Genomic DNA, 23387 nt, shown 5'->3' with positions numbered 1-23387 from the left:
CTATATAAAAAAAAGCCCGGGCTTGCACATAAAAAATCCTAGTATGAATTATTAATAAGCCATGGTCTTGTAAAGTTAATATATCTAATATGTATTGTCGACCCGTCAAGGTCTTGAATGTAGAATCACAAAAAAATCTAAACGTAGATTAATTAAAATTAATGATAATGAAATACGCAGATAGCCATGCTGTTTTTCGAAGTCCGGAAATGGAAACCTGAAGTCGTATCCGTTTATTATTATAAATCTAGGGGTTTCCGGTGTTTAGTTGTTTGGTGCGTAAATATGAAGAAAGCACAATCAACGATATATATCTAGATAGCTTCTTCAAACCTAAACCGAAAGACATGCAAAGTCAAAGCCCGACAGAAGAAATTGTCGAAAATGTTAAATCGACATCTAAAAGTGTCACCTCTCAAATTATAATGACACTCACACCTTATTTAGAAGAATGGTCCCAAAATCCCAACCCAGAGGAAATGTACAATCTACGATATAGAGAAATATGGATTCCCATCAAGGTAGTCTTCATGAAGACAACGATTCGTACACTGTATTTTTCTATCTTTTTATGCCCAATTATATGAGGCGCCGTTTTTATATTTATTCATTATTTTCACATAGGCTATGCTATGCATGATTCGAATTTTATATGTGTGAAAAATGTGAATCCCTATTTTTGCTGTATGTATTCAAAAATTCGATTTTTACATATGCATAATTTGAATTTCGCATACACACAAAACGATTTTTTATATGCAAAAATAAATATTTTTGGATATCATATGTTGAAATAATTTTACTTAAATTCGACCTTTGGATATCTATAAATAAATTATGCATATGTAAAAATAGGGAATAAATATAAAAACGGCGCCTCATAGGCTCATACTATTATAAAAAAGGGGAGACAGACATCTTAGTCTAAATGCTTATAATAATGTGAGATTTTGATACTTGTAAATGGAATAGAAACGGATCAAACATCAACGCATAATTATTAAGTTTTCATACAGGTAGAAAACGGACCTATTATTTTGATTTTAATAACACAAGTTTAGTACTATCAAGCATTACCGAAAATCATTTCCAGGGGCTGATCAATTCCTTAAAACCATTTTCCGACCCCTCGCCTGGGCTTGCACATGTCTGAACCTCTAGCTACGCCCCTGACTTGTGTTTTGTTGTACGAGTTACACGAGAGTATAAACTTGTGTTTTGTTGTACAAATTACACGAGAGTATAAACTAGTGTTTTGTTGTACGAGTTACACTAGAGTATAAACTTGTGTTTTGTTGTACGAGTTACACTAGAGTATAAACTAGTGTTTTGTTGTACGAGTTACACTAGAGTATAAACTAGTGTTTTGTTGTACAAGTTACACTAGAGTATAAACTGGTGTTTTGTTGTACGAGTTACACTAGAGTATAAACTTGTGTTTTGTTGTACGAGTTACACGAGAGTATAAACTAGTTTTTGTTGTACGAGTTACACTAGAGTATAAACTTGTGTTTTGTTGTACGAGTTACACTAGAGTTTAAACTGGTGTTTTGTTGTACGAGTTACACGAGAGTATAAACTTGTGTTTTGTTGTACGAGTTACACGAGAGTATAAACTAGTGTTTTGTTGTACGAGTTACACGAGAGTATAAACTAGTGTTTTGTTGTACGAGTTACACTAGAGTATAAACTTGTGTTTTGTTGTACGAGTTACACTAGAGTATAAACTTGTGTTTTGTTGTACGAGTTACACTAGAGTATAAACTAGTGTTTTGTTGTACGAGTTACACCAGAGTATAAACTTGTGTTTTGTTGTACGAGTTACACAGAGTATAAACTTGTGTTTTGTTGTACGAGTTACACCAGAGTATAAACTTGTGTTTTGTTGTACGAGTTACACTAGAGTATAAACTAGTGTTTTGTTGTACGAGTTACACGAGAGTATAAACTTGTGTTTTGTTGTACGAGTTACACTAGAGTATAAACTAGTGTTTTGTTGTACGAGTTACACTAGAGTATAAACTTGTGTTTTGTTGTACGAGTTACACGAGAGTATAAACTAGTGTTTTGTTGTACGAGTTACACTAGAGTATAAACTTGTGTTTTGTTGTACGAGTTACACTAGAGTATAAACTAGTGTTTTGTTGTACGAGTTACACTAGAGTATAAACTTGTGTTTTGTTGTACGAGTTACACGCGAGTATAAACTGGTGTTTTGTTGTACGAGTTACACTAGAGTATAAACTTGTGTTTTGTTGTACGAGTTACACTAGAGTATAAACTTGTGTTTTGTTGTACGAGTTACACTAGAGTATAAACTAGTGTTTTGTTGTACGAGTTACACGAGGGTATAAACTTGTGTTTTGTTGTACGAGTTACACTAGAGTATAAACTTGTGTTTTGTTGTACGAGTTACACGAGAGTATAAACTAGTGTTTTGTTGTACGAGTTACACTAGAGTATAAACTTGTGTTTTGTTGTACGAGTTACACGAGAGTATAAACTTGTGTTTTGTTGTACGAGTTACACGAGAGTATAAACTAGTGTTTTGTTGTACGAGTTACACTATATATTGTGTCAAACAATGGACTAGTGTTGTAAATGTTATTTAACTATTTAAACCTGGCTTATCTACATAAGCCTCAATTTAAATAGAACAAATAACATGATGATTGATATATAGTTACCATATTTATTTACATATATAAACATACTCATTCATAAAAATACTACAATTGTACATGGACACTAAAGTTCAAGATTATATTACACATACAACAAACATATAAAATATAAATTTGGCACATGGGGCAAGACTCAGCTATAGATGTCTGTAGAACTGGCTGTAACTCTTGTTACATTGCTCCAGCTCTACCATGAAACACTGCTGTAACTCTGTTACAGGTCTATGCACTCAGCTATATTATTATCATAATTTATCAGAGTTTGGGCAGTATTTTCATGTATAAATATAAGGGTTGGTTAAAAAACCAATCTCTCATGAAAATTACCCCAAAAATATTCTAACAGTTCTGTTTTTAACCTACTATTTATATATAGGTCCAAAGGCTGGAGCAATGTAACCAAAGAGTTACAGCCAGCCATTATTATAAGTTAAGCTGGAGCAATGTAACCAAAGAGTTACAGCCAGCCATTATTATAAGTTAAGCTGGAGCAATGTAACCAAAGAGTTACAGCCAGCCATTAGTATAAGTTAAGCTGGAGCAATGTAACCAAAGAGTTACAGCCAGCCATAATTATAAGTTAAGCTGGAGCAATGTAACCAAAGAGTTACAGCCAGCCATAATTATAAGTTAAGCTGGAGCAATGTAACCAAAGAGTTACAGCCAGCCATTTTATAATAAGTAAATAATGCTGGAGCAATGTAACCAAAGAGTTACAGCCAGCCTTATGTATGACAGATACATAGACCTGTAACAGAGTTACAGCAGTGTCTCATGGTAGAGCTGGAGCAATGTAACAAGAGTTACAGCCAGTTCTACAGACATCTATAGCTGAGTCTTGCCCCATGTGCCAAATTTATATTTTATATGTTTGTTGTATGTGTAATATAATCTTGAACTTTAGTGTCCATGTACAATTGTAGTATTTTTATGAATGAGTATGTTTATATATGTAAATAAATATGGTAACTATATATCAATCATCATGTTATTTGTTCTATTTAAATTGAGGCTTATGTAGATAAGCCAGGTTTAAATAGTTAAATAACATTTACAACACTAGTCCATTGTTTGACACAATATATAGCTATAGATGTTCACATGTAATAGATATGGCCAATGCTAGCCTGAGTCTTGTGACACCTATGTTTATGGTACGGATATATACTTATGATCATGAGTTAATTGATTAATAAGAAACAGATGTGTTCAGAAGGATATCCCATATACATAATATGGGCCCGAGGGGTCCAGTGGAGTGACCGGTCACGTGACATGAAGTAGCCATCTGATTAGTCCTATCGTAGTGACCAGTCACGTGACATTAATTAGTAGCATCTGATTAGAGTTATTCTGATAGCGTCACTTGTCCAGCTCAGCAGCATTGGAGCCAGCTTTTATGTTATTCTCTCTGTGATTTACCACCACCACCCCAACCACCTACCTGTAATATAAGTACAAATATTAGTGTACATTTGGGGGTAATGTGATACAGTCTATGATTATTAACAGGTATTGTAATTTTGACATAAACATAATATAACATAATAATTGGGTAAACTCAGTTATAGATCATGATCAGTGGGCACTGGCAAGCATTGACGTTTCATTGGGCAGTATTTTCATGTATAAATATAAGGGTTGGTTAAAAAACCAATCTCTCATGAAAATTACCCCAAAAATATTCTAACAGTTCTGTTTTTAACCTACTATTTATATATAGGTCCAAAGGCTGGAGCAATGTAACCAAAGAGTTACAGCCAGCCATTATTATAAGTTAAGCTGGAGCAATGTAACCAAAGAGTTACAGCCAGCCATTATTATAAGTTAAGCTGGAGCAATGTAACCAAAGAGTTACAGCCAGCCATTAGTATAAGTTAAGCTGGAGCAATGTAACCAAAGAGTTACAGCCAGCCATAATTATAAGTTAAGCTGGAGCAATGTAACCAAAGAGTTACAGCCAGCCATAATTATAAGTTAAGCTGGAGCAATGTAACCAAAGAGTTACAGCCAGCCATTTTATAATAAGTAAATAATGCTGGAGCAATGTAACCAAAGAGTTACAGCCAGCCTTATGTATGACAGATACATAGACCTGTAACAGAGTTACAGCAGTGTCTCATGGTAGAGCTGGAGCAATGTAACAAGAGTTACAGCCAGTTCTACAGACATCTATAGCTGAGTCTTGCCCCATGTGCCAAATTTATATTTTATATGTTTGTTGTATGTGTAATATAATCTTGAACTTTAGTGTCCATGTACAATTGTAGTATTTTTATGAATGAGTATGTTTATATATGTAAATAAATATGGTAACTATATATCAATCATCATGTTATTTGTTCTATTTAAATTGAGGCTTATGTAGATAAGCCAGGTTTAAATAGTTAAATAACATTTACAACACTAGTCCATTGTTTGACACAATATATAGCTATAGATGTTCACATGTAATAGATATGGCCAATGCTAGCCTGAGTCTTGTGACACCTATGTTTATGGTACGGATATATACTTATGATCATGAGTCAATTGATTAATAAGAAACAGATGTGTTCAGAAGGATATCCCATATACATAATATGGGCCCGAGGGGTCCAGTGGAGTGACCGGTCACGTGACATGAAGTAGCCATCTGATTAGTCCTATCGTAGTGACCAGTCACGTGACATTAATTAGTAGCATCTGATTAGAGTTATTCTGATAGCGTCACTTGTCCAGCTCAGCAGCATTGGAGCCAGCTTTTATGTTATTCTCTCTGTGATTTACCACCACCACCCCAACCACCTACCTGTAATATAAGTACAAATATTAGTGTACATTTGGGGGTAATGTGATACAGTCTATGATTATTAACAGGTATTGTAATTTTGACATAAACATAATATAACATAATAATTGGGTAAACTCAGTTATAGATCATGATCAGTGGGCACTGGCAAGCATTGACGTTTCATTGGGCAGTATTTTCATGTATAAATATAAGGGTTGGTTAAAAAACCAATCTCTCATGAAAATTACCCCAAAAATATTCTAACAGTTCTGTTTTTAACCTACTATTTATATATAGGTCCAAAGGCTGGAGCAATGTAACCAAAGAGTTACAGCCAGCCATTATTATAAGTTAAGCTGGAGCAATGTAACCAAAGAGTTACAGCCAGCCATTAGTATAAGTTAAGCTGGAGCAATGTAACCAAAGAGTTACAGCCAGCCATAATTATAAGTTAAGCTGGAGCAATGTAACCAAAGAGTTACAGCCAGCCATAATTATAAGTTAAGCTGGAGCAATGTAACCAAAGAGTTACAGCCAGCCATTTTATAATAAGTAAATAATGCTGGAGCAATGTAACCAAAGAGTTACAGCCAGCCTTATGTATGACAGATACATAGACCTGTAACAAGAGTTACAGCAGTGTCTCATGGTAGAGCTGGAGCAATGTAACAAGAGTTACAGCCAGTTCTACAGACATCTATAGCTGAGTCTTGCCCCATGTGCCAAATTTATATTTTATATGTTTGTTGTATGTGTAATATAATCTTGAACTTTAGTGTCCATGTACAATTGTAGTATTTTTATGAATGAGTATGTTTATATATGTAAATAAATATGGTAACTATATATCAATCATCATGTTATTTGTTCTATTTAAATATAAACTAGTGTTTTGTTGTATGAGTTACACGAGAGTATAAACTTGTGTTTTGTTGTACGAGTTACACGAGAGTATAAACTAGTGTTTTGTTGTACGAGTTACACGCGAGTATAAACTTGTGTTTTGTTGTACGAGTTACACGCGAGTATAAACTTGTGTTTTGTTGTACGAGTTACACTAGAGTATAAACTTGTGTTTTGTTGTACGAGTTACACGAGAGTATAAACTAGTGTTTTGTTGTACAAGTTACACCAGAGTATAAACTGGTGTTTTGTTGTACGAGTTACACTAGAGTATAAACTTGTGTTTTGTTGTACGAGTTACACGCGAGTATAAACTTGTGTTTTGTTGTACGAGTTACACTAGAGTATAAACTAGTGTTTTGTTGTACGAGTTACACGAGAGTATAAACTAGTGTTTTGTTGTACGAGTTACACCAGAGTATAAACTGGTGTTTTGTTGTACGAGTTACACGAGAGTATAAACTTGTGTTTTGTTGTACGAGTTACACGAGAGTATAAACTTGTGTTTTGTTGTACGAGTTACACGAGAGTATAAACTTGTGTTTTGTTGTACGAGTTACACGCGAGTATAAACTTGTGTTTTGTTGTACGAGTTACACTAGAGTATAAACTTGTGTTTTGTTGTACGAGTTACACGAGAGTATAAACTTGTGTTTTGTTGTACGAGTTACACTAGAGTATAAACTAGTTTTTGTTGTACGAGTTACACTAGAGTATAAACTTGTGTTTTGTTGTACGAGTTACACGAGAGTATAAACTGGTGTTTTGTTGTACAAGTTACACGAGAGTATAAACTAGTGTTTTGTTGTACGAGTTACACGAGAGTATAAACTAGTGTTTTGTTGTACGAGTTACACTAGAGTATAAACTTGTGTTTTGTTGTACAAGTTACACCAGAGTATAAACTGGTGTTTTGTTGTACGAGTTACACTAGAGTATAAACTAGTCTTTTGTTGTACAAGTTACACTAGAGTATAAACTTGTGTTTTGTTGTACGAGTTACACGAGAGTATAAACTAGTGTTTTGTTGTACGAGTTACACTAGAGTATAAACTTGTGTTTTGTTGTACAAGTTACACCAGAGTATAAACTAGTCTTTTGTTGTACGAGTTACACTAGAGTATAAACTAGTGTTTTGTTGTACGAGTTACACGAGAGTATAAACTTGTGTTTTGTTGTACGAGTTACACGCGAGTATAAACTAGTGTTTTGTTGTAGGCGTCTGGGTAACTTCGTGAAGCTCGTGGACCAGGTGATCGTGGAGCACATGTTCTACATCTGTAAGAACCAAGTTATCTCCTTCGTGGATCAGGTTCTCAAGATCGGCGATGAAGCACCCAGAGATGGATTCTTTAAGGCCAACCTTATTCTCACCAAACAAGGTAACCATACATCCTAAGTTCCATGGCTCTTTCATGTTCAAAGGCAGAAATTTGCTCTTTTGATCTAAGTGTTAATTCTTAAGAACCACCTTTTGTATTAAAGAAAAAAATTACATTTTTGTTATGAAAAGTATCTATTAAGAAATTGAAATATTTTTACATTGCTTCTGAATATTTCATAAATGTTGCCAGAAACACAGAACTGTTCCAGGTAGAAAAGATGGAAGACATATGCCATATTATATTTTAATTGTACATTGATGTATTTTTTAGACGTGTTGGGGTTGTCCCCTCCCTCTGACCGGTTCATTAAGGTCCTTGCCAGCACACTGAAGGGCATACCTACTGTTCTCACCTGTAATGCTATTCCTATCGATGGGTCAGTCCCACCGGATCAGGATATTCTCGGAGACGACACAGAATCTTCCGCTCCGACCAAGTCAGATGCAGCAAAGTCTGTAGAAAATGTCCGGTAGGTTAATCATCAGCTGAATATGTCTGGTACAGTTTGTCACTGCCATGTTGGTTTAGAGTCTCAAAAATAAAGAAAAATATTGAGAAAAAAAACAAGAAATTTTTAACTTATTTCCAACTATCATTTGTGTTAACCTTTCCTACATTCCAAAATCTGTGTCCTAGAATGAGAATATCTGTTTAGTACATACATTATACAGACTAAGTATTATTATATCTAGTATCGCTGAGAGGAGAAAGAGCACAGCAAAAAGTTCCCTGAAGCAGGACAGCCACTATAATCTTGGTGACCGAGATAAAGCTATGTCATCCCAGGCGACACCAGCAGGGGAAACAACGGCAGGGGAGACAACCACAGGAGAGGCAACAGATGTAGAGTCCCAAGTGGGCATGTCTAAGTCAGTTCTAGGGGATGATGGGGTAATGCTACCTGACCTCCCCCGTCAGGGTAAGTTCATTATAGTAGAACGAAATTGACATACTTTGAATCTTAAATTTTCAAATGTAGGTCCATTCTAGTAACTTATCTTGAATATAGAGCTGACATTCAGTTCTGAGACCCACTTGATTTGCACTCTTCTCAGAAGAGAAGCCTTCTAAGAAGATCGCATTCCGTTATAACTGTAAATCGAGTAAACCGGGAGAATATAACCCAAAATAAACAAGTTTTTAAGTTTTCTCAAACACTATGACACAAACACATGCTGTGTTATAAATCCTTCTCTAGTGAAACTCATCATTCGCACACTTAAAACATGGTCGCCGCCATCTTGGAAGATAAATCTTCCAGCTTCGAGACGGAAGAGGTAGAAGATCTTCCAGAAGCAAAGAGCTACAAATCGAGTGACCGGAAGATATCCTAGAAGGAGAAGAGTGCAAATTGAGTGGGGCTCTGGCTAGGACAAATCTGTTGATGGTTATGGAGAGAAGGTGTGATTTGCGATTTTACTCGCAGGGACAGTGACCAAAGAACAGGATTTGATGGGGGTTGCTACTCCTGATTTGGTGGTGCGAGCTGATGAAAGACGACTAGTGGTGATGGGAGAGGGGTTTATGGGTCAGTATGATCCACTGTCTCGGGCAAACCTCGAGGACAAGCTGGACAAGGAGTAAGTAGTGTAGATATCTCATAATCCATATACATATGTACTAGCCTACAAAGTCTGGATTTTCTGTAAACTTTGGACACTTAGTATGTACAACAGTTTCTGAATCTTGTTCCAATGTACAACTCTATAGAAACTAGAAATCCTGACTGGACATCCATCACACAGCAGAATTGATTTCTTAAAGATTCATCGGATATTATTCTTAACAGAGGTTATTATCATCATTGACTATTGGTTTACCACCTATATGATTCCACCTGTTTTGTCTCAATGACTGCAGTCAGTTTTCTGTTGGCTATATTGAAATGATTTCGAAACATGTTACAGTATGGAGTACCAACAAGCCCTCCAGGAGCACAGTAAGATCATTTGTGCTGGACTAGAGGAGATCGACCAGTACTGTGAGCGAGCGGCCTGGATTCACCCAATACACATTTTCTGCAAGAAATGGAATGACAAGTCTTTAAAAGAGTTCAAGGGCATGGCTGCTTACACTATAGAGGTAAAGAGTTTACAGACAGTCCTAGTGACTGAGGGGTTGGTTTGACAGTGTTAAAACCTGTCTACTGACTGAGGGGTTGGTTTGACAGTGTTAAAACCTCCCTAGTGACTGAGGGGTTGGTTTGACAGTGTTAAAACCTCCCTAGTGACTGAGGGGTTGGTTTGACGGTGTTAAAACCTGTCTACTGACTGAGGGGTTGGTTTGACGGTGTTAAAACCTGTCTACTGACTGAGGGGTTGGTTTGACGGTGTTAAAACCTCCCTAGTGACTGAGGGGCTGGTTTGACAGTGTTAAAACCTGTCTACTGACTGAGGGGTTGGTTTGACAGTGTTAAAACCTGTCTACTGACTGAGGGGTTGGTTTGACAGTGTTAAAACCTGTCTACTGACTGAGGGGTTGGTTTGACAGTGTTAAAACCTGTCTACTGACTGAGGGGTTGGTTTGACAGTGTTAAACCTGTCTACTGACTGAGGGGTTGGTTTGACAGTGTTAAAACCTCCCTAGTGACTGAGGGGTTGGTTTGACAGTGTTAAAACCTGTCTACTGACTGAGGGGTTGGTTTGACGGTGTTAAAACCTCCCTAGTGACTGAGGGGTTGGTTTGACAGTGTTAAAACCTCCCTAGTGACTGAGGGGTTGGTTTGACAGTGTTAAAACCTGTCTACTGACTGAGGGGTTGGTTTGACAGTGTTAAAACCTGTCTACTGACTGAGGGGTTGGTTTGACAGTGTTAAAACCTGTCTACTGACTGAGGGGTTGGTTTGACAGTGTTAAAACCTGTCTACTGACTGAGGGGTTGGTTTGACAGTGTTAAAACCTCCCTAGTGACTGAGGGGTTGGTTTGACAGTGTTAAAACCTGTCTACTGACTGAGGGGCTGGTTTGACAGTGTTAAAACCTGTCTACTGACTGAGGGGTTGGTTTGACAGTGTTAAAACCTGTCTACTGACTGAGGGGTTGGTTTGACAGTGTTAAAACCTGTCTACTGACTGAGGGGTTGGTTTGACAGTGTTAAAACCTGTCTACTGACTGAGGGGTTGGTTTGACAGTGTTAAAACCTGTCTACTGACTGAGGGGCTGGTTTGACAGTGTTAAAACCTGTCTACTGACTGAGGGGCTGGTTTGACAGTGTTAAAACCTGTCTACTGACTGAGGGGTTGGTTTGACAGTGTTAAAACCTCCCTAGTGACTGAGGGGTTGGTTTGACAGTGTTAAAACCTGTCTACTGACTGAGGGGTTGGTTTGACAGTGTTAAAACTTATCTACTGACTGAGGGGTTGGTTTGATAGTGTTAAAACCTCCCTAGTGACTGAGGGGTTGGTTTGAGTGTTAAAACCTGTCTACTGACTGAGGGGTTGGTTTGACAGTGTTAAAACCTGTCTACTGACTGAGGGGTTGGTTTGACAGTGTTAAAACCTGTCTACTGACTGAGGGGCTGGTTTGACAGTGTTAAAACCTGTCTACTGACTGAGGGGTTGGTTTGACAGTGTTAAAACCTGTCTACTGACTGAGGGGCTGGTTGACAGTGTTAAAACCTGTCTACTGACTGAGGGGTTGGTTTGACAGTGTTAAAACCTGTCTACTGACAAGGGTGGGTTGATCAGAGATGTTTGTGGCTTTTAACCAGGGTCCACTGGGATTAGTGGTTGGTGTTAGAGATTATATAATCTATGGAACACCAAAACATCCAAAGCCACCTATTACATCACAGAACACCCAAGAACACCAAAAACACTTCAAAACATCACAGAACACCCAAGAACACCAAAAACACTTCAAAACATCACAGAACACCCAAGAATACCAAAAACACTTCAAAACATAACTGACCATCCCAAAGCACCAAAAACGCTTCAAAACATCACACTAGACCATCCGAAAAAATAGTGGAGAACATCCAAAACACCCTCCTCAAAACATCACAGAACACCTAAACATCAAATTAAAGCACCCCTGAACATCACTAAAACAGACCACTAAATACACATACACAATATGTGTACTTAGAGTAACAGATATTCAATGTGTCCAATTTTAACTATCCAGATCACGCCTCGAGTTTCTGCTCAGACTGAAAAACTTCAAATGTGGGAATTCATCTTGGTTTCCTTATTTTTTTTATTACAGCAAAGACTGACAGAGCTACGACAGTGGTCTGAACGAATACGGAACTTTGACAAAAGTTTCAGCACCGAGAACAACCTGTTCTATATTGACTGTATGGCCATTCATGAAGTCCTTCTCCCTAGACTTAATTACATCTACCAGGAGGTTGTGACCTTTGTGGCTGAGGAAGCTAAGACGCTGGCTACTAGTTTCTGTGAGGAGATGGAGGAAGTCCTACAGGTATGTATCAGTATTTCATTACTGTTGTTTTCCGATGGAGCAGGGTGGGGGCAGGGTCGGGGCAGGGTAGGGGACAGGGTAGGGCAGGGTAGGGGCAGGGGAAGGGGCAGATTAGGGGAAGGGGCAGGGTAGGGGGCAGGGTAGGGGCAGGGTAGGGGACAGGGTAGGGGACAGGGTAGGGCAGGGGAAGGGGCAGATTAGGGGAAGGGGCAGGGTAGGGGAAGGGGCAGGGTAGGGCAGGGGAAGGGGCAGATTAGGGGCAGATTAGGGGAAGGGGCAGGGTAGGGGGCAGGGTAGGGGCAAGGGGCAGGGTAGGGGCAGGGTAGGGGCAGGGTAGGGCAGGGTAGGGGCAGGGTAAGGACAGGGTAGGGGCAGGGTAGGGGCAGGGTAAGGGCAGGGTAGGGGCAGGGTAGGAACAGGGTAAGGGCAGGGTAGGGGCAGGGTAGGGGCAGGGTAGGGACATGGTAGGGGCAGGGTAGGACAGGGTAGGGGCTAGGGGCAGGGTAGGAACAGGGTAGGGGCAGGGTAAGGGCAGGGTAGGGGCAGGTAGGGACAGGGTAGGGACAGGGTAGGGCAGGGTAGGACAGGGTAGGGACAGGGTAGGGACAGGGTAGGGCAGGATAGGGGCAGGGTAGGGACAGGGTAGGGACAGGGTAGGGGCAGGGTAGGAACAGGGTAGGGGCAGGGTAGGGGCAGGGTAGGGACAGGGTAGGGACAGGGTAGGGACAGGGTAGGGAGCAGGGTAGGGGCAGCAGGGTATGAAAAAGGGTAGGGGCAGGGTAGGAACAGGGTAGGGGCAGGGTAGGAACAGGGTAGGGGCAGGGTAGGAACAGGGTAGGAACAGGGTAAGGACAGGGTAGGAACAGGGTAGGGGCAGGGTAGGGGCAGGGTAGGAACAGGGTAGGGGCCAGGGCAGGGTAGGAACAGGGTAGGGGCAGGGTAGGGACAGGGTAAGGACAGGGTAGGAACAGGGTAGGGGCAGGGTAGGGGCCCAGGGTAGGAACAGGGTAGGGGAACAGGGTAGGAGGCTAGTGACGGGCGCGTAGGGACGGGACGGGGTAGGAACAGAGGTAGGGACAGGGTAGGGACGGTTAGGAGAAACAGGGTAGGGGCAGGGTAGGGGCAGGGTAGAAACACGGTAGGGCAGGATAGGGGCAGGGTAGGGGCAGGGTAGAAACAGGGTAGGGCAGGATAGGGGCAGGGTAGGAACAGGGTAGGGGCAGGGTAGAAACAGGGTAGGAACAGGGTAGGGGCAGGGTAGGGCAGGGCGGGAGGAGCAGGCTGGACTTTGCTGGACAGGGAATAAAACTGGTTACAGTGTTTTTCTGTGCACAGAATTGTTTTTGCTCTCTTATCCAATTGTTATTTCAACTGCATGCTACTTATAATCAGTACCTACTGTATTTCCTGGGATTTACATCCCTTTAATAATTCATAATTACTTGAAAATGTATTAAATGAAGAAAGAACAAGGAAAATAAGGTGGCTCTTTGGCCTACATTTAGGTATGTATTATACATAGGTATATAATCATATACTGTAGATTGAGTCGCCATTCTTATTGTATGTTTAGATGTCTGCTAGTTTGTGTTCTGACTGATAATAACTTTTGTGTTTCCACAGAACATGAAAGACAAACGTGCATCTGTAGACGCATTTGCAAGGTTTGCCAAGAACTTCAATATCTACAAGAAAAATGCTCCTCAGTACCAACAAAGAATGGAATATATCAAGTCATTGTTTGAGGTAAATCAAATTTTACTTACTGTAATAGGAAGAAAATATACTGTATATGCTCACCAAATTGCATAAAATCCTAACATCCTTGACTGCTGATGTTAAAACGAAGATTTAAGATTTTTTGGAAAACTTGTCTTTGAGATAGACTTTTAACAGTAAAACTTGATGAACTTTTAGGTGATAAGGATGGGGTATCGTCAGCTGTCTCCGGAGGAAGAGAAGATTGAGGAGAATGTTTCTGCGGCGGGTGAAGCATTCATGCTCCAAATGCAAGATGCTTCAGAGTTTGTTAACACCCAGACACCACTGATGACCAAACTGCTGGAGGACACTTTCCAGGTAGATTGGGAGAATTTCTTTATGTTTTTTTCTCTGAAAATCTAAACATATTCATGAAACATGATTACGGAGGCATTTATATTATTTCATCATAGAGTTTAAGCAGTGATTTACCTAATACTTAAATTTGCTCAAGCAAAGCTGCACAATAAGATCATGTTTACAATCATCAGATAGCAGTGAAATTATATAAAGTTTTTCATCATGTAGTCTAAGCAAATTAAAGGGAAGGAACTTTTTCAGCTGAAATGATGATCAAGGTTTACTCGAGGATTATATTTGATAATTAGTGAATTATCTTATATATATTTCCTGGTTTCTATTTTACAAAATCAAGGGTCAGGATGTGAGTGATACAATTTTCCTTTTCCGTATCTCACCTGACAAACCAGTCACATATACCTGTTATTATGTGATCCTATCCCAATGATAACTCTCTCCAGAATGGACTGTGGTCATTGTAGTGGTCACTGTAGTGGTCATTGTAGTGGTCACCTGTAACTAGCTGTAATATAACCACCACATGTGCTGTTGATATTGTCTTAGAGAGGTGATATTGTTTGGTATTGTCAAACTTAGGCCAAAGTTAATAACAGGTTTGTTTGATGTAACCCTACCAACCCCAAACATTCACCCCGATATCATGATATATTATTTCAGATTTTTCTAAAATATTTTTGTCTGACAAAGGAGCTGACAAGAGATTAATATGTTATGTTTCTGTTGACGTTGGTGTTGTTTTCCCCTACAATGTCGAATCGTGTGTAGTTTAGCTTCTCAGCTAAGTACAGCTATCATGTTGACATAATTTGGTATACAGGTAGATCATAGGGGGCACCATTAAGACCATCCATCCATTAGGGCTTTCAATAGTTGATGCAGTCATTTAAGAGAGTAATTAGGGATATGTGGTGATATAATCATTATACTAAGTTCTTACTTATATGAAATTCTGTCTTTACAGAGCATTCTAAAAAAACAAAGCCTATTTAACAGGCTACCCCTGTCCCAAGAATTTTGGTTATGTAAAACAAAGATATCTTCTACTGTGGCCTAATAGTCTGTATCAAATAAGTGAATTTATTGCACGCTGTATCTAAATATAGTCTATACCAAATAAGTTTATGTGTTACAAATTGTATCTAAATATAGTCTATACCAAATAAGTGATCGTATTGCAGGTATGTTGTGTATTTTATAAATGAGCGAATATATTGCATAGTTGTATAACTGAATACGAATCCTCTACACTTTGGTAACCTTAGAAACATATTTTTTTAATTTGACAATTAGTCGCCAACATTGTACAACCAACCATTCACTGATATTTTTAACCATTTATCAGTTCTTCATTTTGATTTTCCCATGTTTTGACCCGTGTGATTTGTACCGACTAAATTTAGTCACATTTAAAATAATTCACATCTAACTGTTACACTTTTACATTCAAGAGTCTAAGCCTGCAGTTTTTTGCAATATTTTCTCTAGATTTGTATCTTAATTTTTCATTTGATTTATGCAAAGTGTCTCCATTAAGATACCAAGCCGTTTCAGTAGGAGTTAAGGGAGCATATTTCTTTGCACTCAAGTAAAATGATTCAGAATAAAAGCATAAAATGTTTACAACAAAAACTATTGCTTTAGCTGTATCACCGGGTAGAACCATCAATGATTTAGACTTTATGTAATCCTTTGTTATGTCCCTGTGGTTCCAGCGTATGGCTAAAGCAAAGACTTTGAAACAGAAGGTTGAGGCGATGAGAAATCCCAGCCTCTACATGGTACACGTGTGCTGTGTTTGTTGTGTCTGCTAATTCCAAACTCACTTATCAAACAACCAAGTTACTAAATAAAATTATGATGCACTCACTCACCAAACATTAATATCATAAACTTGTTCACTAAACAACATTATCTTACACTCATTCACTAAACAAGAGTGTCTTAAACTCACTTGCGAACAACAGTATAGTACTCACTCACCAAACAACAATATTTTACACTCACTCACCAAACAACAATATTTTACACTCACTCACCAAACAACAATATTTTACACTCACTCACCAAACAACAATATCTTACACTCACTCACCAAACAACAACATCTTACACTCACTCACTAAACAACAATATTTAATAAAAAAAAAAAAAAAAAGAAAAAAAAAAAAAAAAAAATTTGAAAACCACAAAAAAACAAATTAAATTTAAAAAAAAAAAAAACAAAAGCTTACTAAAGAAACAACCCCCAAAAAAAACTAAAAAAAAAAAAAATATACATTACCAAAAAAAAAAACGAATCCCAAAAAACCCAAACCCCCCCACCAAAAACATTTTTCACCACCAAAACAAAAAAATTTTTCCAACCAAAAAAAACATTTACACTCACCACCAAAACAACATTTTCCACTCACAAAAAACAAATTACATAATCACCAAACAATCTTAACTACTACCAAAAAACTTTTTTCACTTTAAAAACAATTCCAATCAAAATTTTTTAAATTTTTAACAAAAATGGGACCCTTTTTAGATTTAAATTCCTTTTTAATTAAAAAAAGTTTGAATTTTTTAAAACAAAAAAAAGATATTTCAATCCTATTCTATAGGTAGACCCCCAAGCTGTTTTTAAGTTTTTACCCAAAAAGGGGGGGGGGGGTGTTAAAACCATTTGTTTTAGGTTTTACAACGTTTTGAGTTGACCATTCTTTTGAATGTTTTTTGGGGGCTATTTTTTGGGAAAAAATTTTACTTTTTTGTTTTATGTTTTACAAAAAAATTTTGAAAAAAGGTTACTATTTTTGAAAAAAAAAATTTACTTAAAAGGGGGACTGATTTTATAAAAAAAAATTTAAAAAAGTTGATTTGTTTATTTTTTTTTATTTAAAAAACTTATTTTTAATTTGATTTTGAAATTTTTCAATTTTTTTTAAAAAAATAAAATTTTTAAAATTTTGAGAAATCCCCCTCAACAGGGAAAGGTTCCCCAAAAAAAAAGGGTTAAAATGGATTTTGTTAAATTTTGGAAAACCAAATTTGTTTCAAACACAAATTAAAAAATTTAGGGTTTTAGTATTTTCTCAACCAAATTTAGGGTTTTTTTTTTAAGTTTATTTAACCCTTAAAAACCCCTTGTTTTTTAAAATTTAATATTTTTAAAACTTTCAGGAAATAAGGGCCATTGGCGGAAATTAAAATTTACTCCCAAACATAAATTGACATATTAAACAAATGACTTATGAAATACCCGACATCCAGATTTCTTTCAACTATTTCTTTTAATTACCCGAAAATTTTTGCTCCTTGTATCTAAATCTTACAAAATAATTATTTAATTACTTGTTTTATGAATTTCTTTTTTAAAATTCATCCATTAAAAAAACCCAACGTTTTGTATTCTTGCCATTGATTTTTTACCAACTTACAAGGACATAAGTTTTCCGCTTTCTGCATAAATTTACAAAGTCAATTTATACCCCATACCATGGGAATTTTAAGACAACTACAAAAACTGACACTTTTCTGACACCATTTAACCCATTTTATCAAGGGGAAACCATGAAACCTTTTTAAATCCCCCTTGACATAAATGAATTTTTTCTGAATACCATTGCCCCACTTTGGAAAAATTTTTTGTTTTTTTTTTCCCTATTTGAAAAAATTCAAAAAATATTAATATTTAAACATTTTTTCCCCATTTTTGTTCCTGGCAATTGGCATATTGGGCATTGCCAAATTTATTTAACCCTGACATAATGGTCCAAAAATTTTCAGTGATTTCCTTGATTTCTTAATTTCCAATATTTAATTTTGATTTCAATTTTAATAAAATAATTTCCCAAATTTTAAATTCAATTTTGGTTTATTGCATAAGTGCCATCTAATGAGTGCTTTAATTGCATTTCATGAACTAAGTGCATATTTTAAATGGCTTGATTTCCAGATTTTAAATTGGTTTTCCAAATTTTTATCTGGATTTGGATATAATTAATTTTTGTTTTCTTTGTTCCCGGGGGATGTGTTAAAGATGAAAAAATTTTTGGGGGCAAAAAGAAATCAATTTGGGAAAGGCCCCCCTTTTTCCTTTTTTTCCCAAAATGGGGGTTTGTACCCAAATTTTGGGTTCTATTAAATTAAAAATTTATATAAAATGATTTATGGATGTTTTCAAGCCAATTTTATTTTTGATTTGTGTCCAATTTTGATGCTAAATGTGCCAAAAAATTTATTAATTGGGGGAAAGGTTTTTATGGTTAAAATTTTTAAAAAAAAGGGGTTTAAGGGAAAAAGTGCTATGAAAAGTTTTAAAAAAGGTTTTAAAAAGTGGCCAAAAAATATTTAAAATTTTAAAAAGAAAAAGGCTTGAAGATGAAAGGGTTTTATAAAAATTTTCCCATTTTTTTTATTTTTTATAATTTAAAAAAAAAATTTTTGCCCCCTTAGTTTAGAAAATTTTTTCCAAATTTACCCTAGTTTTAAAACAAGATTTTTTAAAATATGTTGGTCCCCTCAAGTTTCAGGGACAAGAAAGGTGGAAAAAACAAAATTCCCCCCAAAAAAAAAATTTTTTAAAGAAAGGGCAAAAAAATGGAGTTGGAACGGGAACAGTTTTTTTATTTTCCAAAAAGGGAATGAGGGGGTTTGTACTTCCAAATTGGACTTTTTAAGAACCTAAAAACAAAATGAAGTTAGGAAAGGGGGAAGATTAGGTTACCGAATCAAGATAAGGCCCCTTTAAAAGGGTTTTAAAAGGGTAAATTTCCTTTCTGAATAAATGGGGGAAACAAAGGAGCCGTTTCCTTTTTTCAAATTTGAAAAAGAGAGAAAAATGGATAAATTTCTTTCAAAAAGATTTTTTTGGGAAAAGGAAAATTTATTTTGAATTTTAAAAGATTTAAGGGAAAAGAAAAAATTTATTAATTTAAAAATTTGGGGAAAAAGAAAATTTAAACCCCGCATTCCTGCGGGGGGGAAAAAAAATTAAAAAATGTTCCATTGGGAAAAAAATAAAATCAATTTTTTAAAAAAAATTAGCTTAAAATTTGGGGAAAAAGATGTTCCCCAACTTTTACAAATTACGGGTGGGAAAAAATTTTCTAACCCAAAAGGGGGGGTCCCTCAGTCCTTAAGGGCAAAAAAAATACCTTTCGGTTTGGGGAAATTTTAATAATCATGCAAAGTTCCCCAAAACCACCCAAAAATTGGTAAATTGAAATTCCCCTTTTTTTTAAAAATTTTGGTAAATTAATGACTAAATGGTCCTTCTGTGTATTGTAGATGAATATCAAGAAGGGTTTGGAGAAGCTGTTTGAGTGGCAGTCAGCGGCCGCCCAGCTCAAACCCTACCTACCTCAGGGTGACCAGGTGTTAGGGGCATGGTTCCAATCCATGTCCGAGTTTAAGAAAAACTTACCTGCCCTTCATAAGCTGGCTAACGAAGCTCTTAAGGTATGTATAGTATATATTCCTTATGTTACAAAGCAAAGGTTGTCTATAATTTCTGGGTTTTTTTTTTTGTCTAGCAAGATTAACAGAAAGGTTACAAAAACATTAATTATTTTACCTTTTCGCTGTATGTTGTTTTAGATTATTAAAATTTATCTAACAAGTCTTTCATGTTACCAATCATTTGTTATGTTAAAGAGTAAATATATGGGGGCCAAGAGAGCTCAGTCAGTAGAGCATTGGTTAATAAATCACAGGTGATTCAAGGCTTTTAATCTGTAGAACCTGGGACGGTTTGTGTTTCTCATGGAAGATTCTTCAGCTATTGTGGTTTTGTCTTAATAAGTATTGTTATCCCAATTACTATGAATAGCATGTGATGGACCTCCTGCTTGTTCTTGAGCTACTTCAAGGGGACTGATAGAGATTCAAAATGATCCTGGCTGTTTATAAGGCAAAAACCTAGCAAAGAAACAGTAAATCTATACTAAAAATAATCAATATACACTATTGTTCAAATCATTTTCTATTAACTAGTAAACCTACAAGTGAAATGATCATTACTGGATGTATAAACATAAGAGTTCACCAGTAAGTAGTTTATGTATCCCTCTGCTGTAGGAGCGCCACTGGAAGGCCATTTTTGTCGGTATGAACGAGACATACGATGGCATGAAGCAGTACACAGTTGCTGACCTTTTAGCGTATGACCTTGAGGAACATGCCCAGCTCATACATAACATCTACCTTGGAGCCATTGAGGAATTTGATCTTGAGGTCAAAATCACACAGATCAGCAAGATGTGGGAGGAGAGGGAATTTAAACTGGCTAAACACATACCTGATAGTGTCACCCAAAGAAAAAGGAAAAAATACACCGGATGGGGGAAAAAGAAAGGAAAAAAAATTTTACCGGAAGGGGAAAAAGGGTAAAGGGGAAAAACCCCGTTTGGGGGCAAAAATTTTAAAGGAAACACCAAAGGGGCAAAAAGGGGAAAGGAAAAAAAAAGGGGACAAACAAACCCAACAACACAACAAACCAAAAACAACCAAAAAAAAAGAAAGAAAAAAAAAAAAAAAGGGGAAAAAAAAAAAAAAAAGGAAAGAGAAAAAAAAAAAAAAAAGAAAAAAGAAAAAAAAAAAAAAAAAAAAAAAAAAAAGAAAAAATGGGGGGAAAAAAAAAAAAAGGAAAGAAAGAAGAAAAAAAAAAAAATGAAGAAAAAAAAAAAAAGACACAGGGAAAAAAAAAAAAAGGGAAAAAAAAAAAAAGAAAAGGAAAGAAAAAAAAAAAAAAAAAGCGGAGGGAAAAAAAAAAAAAAAAAAACGAAGGAAAAAAAAAAAAGAAAAACAAAAGGAAAAAAAAAAGAAAAGAAGAAAAAAAAAAAAAAATCCCAAAAAAGAAAAACCAAAAAATAACATAAAAAAAAAAAAAAAAGAAAACAAAAAATTTAAAAACCAACAAAAACCCAAATAAAAAAACCCCCAAAAACCCAAAACAGAAAAACAACCAAACCAAAAACAACAAACCCCCCACAAAAAATTAAAACCAAAATCAATAAAAACCAAACATCCCAAAACCACAACTTTACATTAACAAACCACAACTCCCACCCTTACAAACCCCAAACAAAACATCTTTAACAAAAACAACTTTAACATCAACCCCAAACAAAACCAAAAAAATCAACAAACCCCCCCAAAAACCAACCACAACAGAAAAAAAAAAAGAAAAAAAACCAAAAAAAAAAAAAAAAACAAAAAAAAAAACAAAAAAAAAAAAAAAAACAAAAAAAAAAAAAAATAAGTAAAAAAACAAAAAATAAAAAAAAAAAAAAAAAAATACAAGAAAAAAAAAAAAAAAAAAAAAAAATAAAAAAAAAAACAAAAAAAAAAAAAAAAAAAAAAAAAAAAAAAAATAAAGAATAAAAAAAAAAAAAAAAAAAAAACAAAAACAAGACAAATAAAAAAAAACAAAAAAAAAAAAATAACCAACAACAAAAAAAATAAAAAAAAAAAAAAAAAAAAAAAAAAAAAAAAAAAAAAAAAAAAAAAAAAAAAAAAAAAAAAAAAAAAAAAAACAAAAAAAAAAAAAAAAAAAAAAAAACAAAAAAAAAAAAAAAAAAAAAAAAAAAAAAAAAAAAAAAAACAAAAGCAAAAAAAAAAAAAAAAAAAAAAAAAAAAAAAAAAAAAAAAAAATAAAAAAAAAAACAAAAAAAAAAAAAAAAAAAAAAATAAAAAAAAAAAAAAAAGAAAAAAAAAAAAAAAAAAAAAACAAAAAAAAATGAAAAAAAAAAAAAAAAGAAAAAAAAAAAGAAAAAAAAAAAATAAAAAAAAAAAAAAAAAAAATAAAAAAAAAAAGAAAAAAAAAAAAAAAAAAAAACAAAAAAAAATAAAAAAAAAAAAAAAAAAAAAACAAAAGCAAAAAAAAAAAAAAAAACAAAATAAAACAAACAAAAAAAAAACAAAATAAAAAAAAAAACAAAAAAACAAAAAAAAAAAAAAACAAAAAAAAAAAAAAAAAAACAAAAAAACAAAAAAAAAAAAAAAAAAAAAAAAAAAAAAAGACAACAAAAAAAAAAAAAAACAACCAAAAAGACACCAAATAAACAAAACCAACAAGAAAACAAAAAAAAAATAAAAAACCAAAAACAACAAAAAAAAAAAACCAAAGTTCATACAATAAAAAAAAAATACCAAGACAAAAACAAAAAACACACAACAACCAAAAAAACCCCAAACCACAACATACATCATACAAACCACAACATACAAACCACAACATACAAACCACAACATACATCATACAAACCACAACATACATCATACAAACCACAACATACATCATACAAACCACAACATACATCATACAAACCACAACATACAACATACAAACCACAACATACATAACAAACCACAACATACATCATACAAACCACAATCAACAAACAAACCAACACAAAACCAACAAACAAAACAAACAGAAAAAAAAACATACAAACAAACCACAACAAACAAAACCACAACATAAAACATAAAACCAACAAACATACAAAACCAACACAACAACCCAAACAACAAACAAACCCAAAACACAGACAAACCACAAACAAAATAATCAACAAACCACAAAAAACCCAAACAAAAACCAAAACAACAAACCCCCGGACAAAACAACCACAACAACCCAACAAACCACAAAACAGACAAACAACCAAACCCAACCACAACAACAACAACCAAACAAACAAAAAACAACAACAGCAACAAACACAACACATACAACAACAGACAAACCAAACAAAAGCAACAAACCAAAAACAAAAAAACCCCAAACACATCAACAACCACCAAACACATCAACAACCACCAAACACATCAACAACCACAAACAACACACAACCACAACATACACATACAAACCACAACATACAAACCACAACATACATCATACAAACCACAACATACCAACCACAACATACCAACCACAACATACCAACCACAACATACCAACCACAACATACATCATACAAACCACAACATACAAACCAACCACAACATACAAACCACAACATACAACATACAAACCACAACAGAATCGATCAAAACCACACAACAACAAACACAATACAAACCACAAGCATACAAACCAAAAAACAACCACCACACATGACAAACCACAACAAGCAGAACCC

The 23387-nt window shown here is 35.2% G+C and overlaps 3 protein-coding genes across 3 annotated transcripts in view; all 3 read left to right on the top strand.

Annotated features, from left to right (window-relative positions):
* Positions 1–15107, top strand: part of LOC117343199 (dynein heavy chain domain-containing protein 1-like) — a 28663-nt gene extending 13556 nt beyond the window's left edge. Inside the window, exons 17-24 of the mRNA XM_033905535.1 lie at positions 7579–7742; positions 8016–8214; positions 8438–8664; positions 9172–9325; positions 9653–9827; positions 11953–12171; positions 13795–13917; positions 14089–15107. Of these exons, the coding sequence (XP_033761426.1) occupies positions 7579–7742; positions 8016–8214; positions 8438–8664; positions 9172–9325; positions 9653–9827; positions 11953–12171; positions 13795–13917; positions 14089–14295 (1468 nt within the window). The 3' untranslated portion in view covers positions 14296–15107. The remainder of the gene's footprint in view (positions 1–7578; positions 7743–8015; positions 8215–8437; positions 8665–9171; positions 9326–9652; positions 9828–11952; positions 12172–13794; positions 13918–14088) is intronic.
* Positions 15108–15968: 861 nt separating this feature from the next.
* LOC117343266 (dynein heavy chain 10, axonemal-like) lies at positions 15969–20628 on the top strand. Its single transcript, XM_033905611.1, has 3 exons — positions 15969–16031; positions 19528–19698; positions 20317–20628. Exons 1-3 carry the CDS (start codon positions 15969–15971, stop codon positions 20626–20628), a joined length of 546 nt encoding a protein of 181 aa, XP_033761502.1.
* Positions 20629–20794: 166 nt separating this feature from the next.
* On the top strand, positions 20795–22977 carry LOC117343200 (histone-lysine N-methyltransferase, H3 lysine-79 specific-like; the record flags this gene model as incomplete). The annotated part of the gene is given in 3 exon segments (XM_033905536.1): positions 20795–20860; positions 21701–22297; positions 22933–22977. Coding segments are annotated over 3 exon segments (708 nt in total), but the record flags the coding sequence as incomplete, so codon positions are not given.
* Positions 22978–23387: the final 410 nt, after the last annotated feature.

The sequence above is a fragment of the Pecten maximus genome, chromosome 15, assembly GCF_902652985.1.
Source record: "Pecten maximus chromosome 15, xPecMax1.1, whole genome shotgun sequence".
Classification (NCBI taxonomy): Eukaryota; Metazoa; Mollusca; class Bivalvia; order Pectinida; family Pectinidae; genus Pecten; species Pecten maximus.
The sequence above is the reverse complement of the archived record's forward strand: the minus strand, read 5'-3'. Positions and strand labels throughout refer to the sequence as shown.

Excerpts from the sequence above, each read along its gene's own strand:
- LOC117343266 (XM_033905611.1), top strand. The coding sequence starts at position 15,969 with ATGGCTAAAGCAAAGACTTTGAAACAGAAGGTTGAGGCGATGAGAAAT. Across the intron at positions 16,032-19,527 it reads GAAATCCCAGCCTCTACATG|ATGAATATCAAGAAGGGTTT; the intron begins GTACACGTGTGC and ends TGTGTATTGTAG. Across the intron at positions 19,699-20,316 it reads TGGCTAACGAAGCTCTTAAG|GAGCGCCACTGGAAGGCCAT; the intron begins GTATGTATAGTA and ends CCTCTGCTGTAG.